Below are 5,939 nucleotides of genomic sequence, written 5' to 3'. Positions count from 1 at the left end.
CTCGCTGCGGGAGCTGCGGGCTGATGTCGGGAGCCTGGTGCAGCGGGCAGGGCGGCAGATGGCCGAGCGCGGGGCCCCCCAGCCCTCCCTGCTCAGCACCATCCACGTGCTGAGCGCCTACGCCGGCATCGGGGCGCTGGCCGGGGCCTTCCGGGAGACGGGGGCCCTGCTGCTGCTGACGGAGATGCTGTGCCACCCGGAGAAGCAGATCCACCACGGTGCTGGCAAGATGCTGAGGGCCTTGGCTTCGCACGATGCAGGTGGGTGCTGCTGCTGCTCCGTGCCCCTGAGGCCTGGCACCTGGAGGTGTGGGGTGCCTGGGGGGCTGTGGGTGTCAGGGCTTGTTGGCAAAAGGGGAGGGATCCGGCTTGAGCTGCCAGGTGGCTCCTTGGTTGTAGTTGTCTGGGTGGCTTGGGAGGTCTTTCCCCTGGCAGGTTCCTGAGCTGGGCTCTGATAAACTGTTTGGAGGACTTGTGCCAAGAGACTTGGCCAGAGTGTTGAGGTGTTTCTGGATGCTGTAGGATGGAAAGGCTCTGGCCTGTTCTTGGCAAGGAGCCTTTCCTCAGGGCTTGGAGTGTAGAGGCCTGGTCCTCACCCGGTCCTCTCGTTTGACAGGAGCTGCCGTGGCTCAGAAGTGTCTGATGAGGCTTAGGAGCACTTGGAAGGGTGCTAGTGGTGCTGTGTCCCACAGGAGATCTGGCTTTCCCTGTCCCTGATTTCATAGGGCTTTCCAGTGGGGTGGAGAGGGGCACTGATCCAGGTTAAAACTTAACTTTTTTCTTCCCTGGAACCCTCTTCAGTTGTTGGAGTTGCTGCTTTGGGGGAAACTTTCAGCTTTAGGGGTGGAAAAATGCAGTTGGAGCAAAACATTGCCAATAGAGATTGAAGGACAGACCGTGGTCATGGGTTACAGGGAGCAGCAAAGCTGTTCCTTGCCAGGGAGGGAGGGTGGGCGTGGGGTGAGGATTATCTTGATGGGGTTTCTGTTGTTGCAGGGAGCAGAGCCTATGTCCTGCTGTCCCTGAGCCAGCAGGACGGCATTGAGCAGCACATGGACTTTGAGAGTCGCTGCACCTTGCTGGAGCTTTTTGCTGAGACCATGTCCTCTGAAGAGCACGGCATGTCCTTTGAGGGGATTCACCTTCCCCAGGTAGCAACAGGCCCTGCGTGGGCTTTAGGGGTCAGGAGGGGTGAGAGTGGGGGTCAGAGATGGTGTCCTTGATGGGGGCAGGAGGGTAGTTGGCAGCGGGAAGCTGAGCAGGCCTGGGAATTGGAAGAGTTGGCACAGGATCTGGGCCTGTCTGGAGGCTGGGGAGGTGGAGAGGCATGTGGAGAGCCTTGTCTCTGAGCAGGGAGACAAGGGTGGGCTGAGAGGTCTGTGCTACTGCCTGCTGGTCCGGAGCTACCACGGGAGCCTGCCTGGAGATGAACTGGTGGCTCGGAGAGAGGTGCGGGCTGGAGGTGCTCTGCAGGCTAGAGCCTGACAGCTGTGCTTGTTGCAGGTGCCCGGGAAGCTGCTGTTTGTCCTGGTGAAGCACTACCTGCGTGTCACTTCCCTCCTGGAGAAGCTCGGCAGTGGCGCGGAGCAGGGAGGGGAGCAGCAGGACCGCGCTGTGCCGAGCCTGGGCACTGGGGAGAGGAGCTGTGTGAAGGAGGAGTTTGAGTTCAGCATGGCTCTGGCAAACCTCATCTTGGAGCTGGTGCATGTGATGGGCTGGGACCACAGCCAGAAGCCAGAGCTGCTGCCCCAGCAGGAGCTGCAGCCTCACCCTAGCCACTCCATCTTCCAGCCCAAGCCCCCGCCCTTCCCTGCTGCCCAGGTGCCCGCGCCCCCTTCCAGCCGTGGTGCTCACAGAAAGCAGGGTCGTGCCTTCCTGACGCGCTCAGACTTCGCCGACTGCAGCGGCTACGTGGAGTACCTGCAGGCCACCCTGGTGTGCGGCATGAGGGTGTGCTTGCTGGAGGACTATGGTGATGTTAGAGCCGGGGAGGAAGGCGAGGTTCTTCAGAGCTCTGGCAGCAGGTACACTGTGCAGGTAGGTCACTGGCTGGGAGGGCAGAAGGGAGTGGCAGGGGTGGCTGATGGTTTCCTGACCATGTCTTTGTGCGCGGGAAGTTGGACGATAGGCTTTTCACAGTTAGGACACTGTCTGCATCTGTCCTAGCAAGGAAGTCACCTTTTAGAGCTGGAAGTGTGAGTCCTGAGGAGGGCCAGTCTGGTTTAGTAGGGGCTGTCCTGCTAGGCTTGCTTAGCCTCTAATCCTGGGGGCTATATCCTGCTTCCCAGGAACAGTCCTGAGCCCTGGTTTGATCTTGGGAATAGGCTGGATGACACAAATGAGAAACACAGCAAAAGGTGTTTGAAGCCTTGGTCTGTGAGGGACAACTTGTGGCATCCTGTTGTTGGCACTGCGCTGGACACAGCCTACATAGCTGTCTCTTTTGCTCTGAGAGTGTGTGCTGGGATCTGTTTCCCTTTCAAGGTGCCCTTTGGGTGAGTAGACCTTAGAAGAGAGTTTGTGTTCAAAAGGGCAGTGAGAGCTGCACATTTGCAGCTGAGTTGCTAAGTCTGTGCTCAAGATGAAGGAAAAGGTCTCAGCATTGGAGGAGGGGGAGGAATCTTTCCAGGCGCAGAGAGACTGACAGGGTGGTAGTTCCCAGGGCCCTCCTTTCTACCCCTTTGAAGATGGGTGCAGTGTCTCCCTTTTTCCAGTCCCTGGGGACTGACTTCACTTTGCTCTGGTCCGGGCTCCTTAAGTGCCTTCTAGTTCTGGAGCACTTGCAGGTGTAACTTAAACCTGCAGCTTAAAATGCTCTGAAGTGGGCACATGCAAGATGATGTTTCCAGCCTTCTCTGCTAGTTTGGTGGTGGACATTAACCTGCATGTGCTGGGCAAATCTGACTTGCCCACCTTATTTGCACTTTCTCCTGGTCTTATTCCTTCTTCCCCTTCCTACTCCTAAGTTCTTGGGTTCTGTTGAGCAGATTTCTTGCCCACAGTTCCTCTACTTATTCACGTTCTTCTCTGGTTTGATAATTTCCCATTGGATGCCCTGTGCTCTACTGAAGTTTGCAATTGACCAGGGGAACAAGTGACTAAAGCTGGTAGACTTCAAAATTAGACAGAGTGTGTATTGAAATCTTTCCTATTGAAATATGAATTAGGTGGTCTCCTACTTGAAGAGTGCTTGCTGTCTCCATGCACTTGGGAAATGGGAGGCCTAATGCAGCGTGAGGACTGAGTGAATGAGCAAATCTGATCCCCTCAATCTGTTTCACCCACAGGTTTTATGGCAGTCAGCAGGTCGGACCGACTGGATACGTTGGCACATGTTGGAGATTATTGGCTTTGGAGATCGGGGGGAAGATCCTGCTGCTCAGAAAAAAGAGTATAGTCTGCTAAAGAGCTTTAATGTAGACACAGGTGAGATTACGTGCTGCATGTATGGCCGTGTAGAACGGGTTAAGTACTTACTTGGCTTTTGGTTGTATGGAGTATTTTTGAATGCTCGACTTCTGTCGTGTTACAATGAAAGTCATGATATAAAAAGCATAATGTTTGACTTAAACTGTGACTGTGACAAATGTGTGTTTGAATCAACTGACCAAACTGCCAAAATAAGAACACAGAATCTCTCTGAGATGAAGCTGATTGAGGCATCCTCCAATCCCCTTAGACAAGAGATGGGAATTTAAGGAACAAACAACATGCCAGCAGTTTGTGTCATTTCATACTGCTCAGTTTTGGGCAAGGTGAGCATTGAATGCACTCTTTTCAGAGGACATCTGCAGAATTTCCTGGAATCCTTTGTCATTGCCCTCGTACTGGGAGAAGGTAGAAGGGGAAATCTGGACAGAAATCCCTTTCTTGTTTGGTGTCTGACGTGACTCTGGCCAGGGAGACCTGTTAGAGTAACTCTTGCCACACCCATGATGTGGCAGGACATCTTTTGGGTAGAGTGATGAGGATGTAACTGCTGCAAGACACAGAATGTACATCAGATCAGCAGCTGATTCTTCACTTCAAAAATACGTTTATGCGCAGTTGAAAAGGTGGCTTCTTTAAAGGCTTCTTCCTCTTGTAGCTAAAGACTGAACTGCATGTGGGGTTGAAGTGGCCAAGTTAAAACACGTGTGTTTGGACTTTGCCTTGTTTCTCTGTCTCTCTCACTTTGGTGGAACTCTTTCCAGCCATCGTATCCCACATAGGGGCTGAATGAAAAGGGTAGATGCTTTCTGCTTGGATCTTGCCAGTTGGAGGCTCCTGGTGACTGGCTGTTGGCATTCAGCCCTGTGTGGAGTTGCTGGTAGTGCACTTGGGCCCCTCGGAGTGATTTTGGCCTTTTCTGTGAAGGTGGTGACTGGTCTCCCATGGTGCACTTGCAGAGAGTGCTGCCAGTTGTTGCTTAGCAGATATCGGCAAGCGTTGATCCAGCTCTTCCTTCTAGATTAGGTAGGGAATATCGAACCTACATAATGGATTTTATCTCCCTCCGTTTTGGATGCATCAGCTGAAAGGAGCATGAGGACTATGGAGTCTGGTTTTACTTTTGCCCGCGAGTGTTTGCCGTGCTAGCCAGCAGGAGGCGTTTGGGAAAGGGAGAAGCTCCTGGTAGCTTCTTATCTCTTGACTCCTCCCCGTAGCGTCTTGGGCCACCTCTGTTTCCCCTCGTGCAGCTTCCGCTGGCGCTGTGGATTCTGCCGCTGCTGCGTGTCCCAGTGCGTTTCCCTGGCTGGTCCAGACACTGTGGGAACGGGCTGGGGGAGCACTGGGGGAGCAGTGAGCAAGAGGTGCCCGTTCTGAGTGTGTGCTTTTTCTGTTGTACAGCCCAGAGGTGCAAGTGAAGGTGGTAATCCCATCTCTACAGCTTGTGGGGTCTCCTGCCAGCGTGTTCCCCCTCTCTCACTGCCCTCCTGTCATCTCCCTTTTCCACAGCAGCCTGTGGGAGGGTGGGGATCTTCTCTGCCCAGGCAGTGCATGTGAGCTCTTTCTCTGGGGAATGTGGGCTGTGGAGCAGAGGAAGGAGGAAGTGGCAGAGCCGACAGTGACTTCCCTTGCTCTGCTGTCCTACAGTTGCTCAGCCGCTTTTCCGCAAGCCCTTGGGCGGGCTGTACTCCCTGCCTTACCTGGGGGAGCAGCCCCCCGAGGCTGCAGAGGCCCTGAGTCGTGCCGAGTGGTGGGAGCTGCTCTTCTTTGTGCGGAAGCTGGAAGCGCGGGAGCAGAAAGAGATCACCTGTCTCATGCAACAGGACCAGGGAGAGCAGGTACGGGCCAGAGCCTGCAGTGGGGAAACGGGAGGGAGGGAGCGAAGGAGAAGGTTAGGGAAGGGCCTCGGGCCAGAGGAGAAGATGGCGAGTGTGAGCTGTGCAGGGACAGCCTGAACAGTGCAGAAATGGGACTGAGACGGGAGCGTGGGGGGATGTTGGGAGCGTGGGGAGCTGGGCCCAGCAAGGAGGTGAGGAGACACGAGGGGAAGCACAGTCCCTGTGACCCTGGAAGGGCAACTGTGTCCAGCGAGGGTTGGGTCGGCGAGGCTGGCCCGTGGGGCGGTTCTGCCAGTTGTGGCTGCGTGGTGAGTGCAGGTGGAAAGCCTGGGCTGGGGGTGGTTGGGCTGGGGCCAGCCAGAGGAGGGTGTCCCTGGGGGTCTCTGGCAGTGCAGCCTTTCTGCCCCTGCTGTCACTGGCTGCCCCAAGGGGCGTGAGGGCTGTGGCGAGTCGCTGAGGCTTGGCGTGACCCCCTCTGTCCAGCCCTTGGAGGTGGATGAAGAAGCCCTGATCCAGCTGTCAGTGCCCGTGGAGCTGGCCCAGAAAGTGCTGCAGGTCCTGGAGAGGCGGTGTCAGGGCAGCACTCGGCGTGCCCTGTGTGGCTCCCCCATCTACACCAAATACCTCCTCGGGAGGGCGGCCGCGCGGGATGGCGGGGGGAGCGCTGCGGTGG

The 5,939-nt window shown here is 55.9% G+C and overlaps 1 protein-coding gene across 1 annotated transcript in view; it reads left to right on the top strand.

Moving 5' to 3' along the window:
- Nucleotide 1: 1 nt before the first annotated feature.
- The window catches only part of CUL9 (cullin 9), a gene marked incomplete at its 5' end in the record, with an annotated part of 25,709 nt that continues 19,771 nt past the window's right edge, over nucleotides 2–5,939 (top strand). The window contains 6 exon segments of the mRNA XM_010008692.1: nucleotides 2–260; nucleotides 996–1,150; nucleotides 1,503–2,036; nucleotides 3,287–3,425; nucleotides 5,076–5,266; nucleotides 5,759–5,918. Of these exon segments, the coding sequence (XP_010006994.1) occupies nucleotides 2–260; nucleotides 996–1,150; nucleotides 1,503–2,036; nucleotides 3,287–3,425; nucleotides 5,076–5,266; nucleotides 5,759–5,918 (1,438 nt within the window).

This window comes from Chaetura pelagica, unplaced genomic scaffold, assembly GCF_000747805.2.
Source record: "Chaetura pelagica isolate M959 unplaced genomic scaffold, ChaPel_1.0 scaffold350, whole genome shotgun sequence".
Lineage (NCBI taxonomy): Eukaryota > Metazoa > Chordata > Aves > Apodiformes > Apodidae > Chaetura > Chaetura pelagica.
This window is presented reverse-complemented; position numbering and strand designations above follow the sequence as displayed.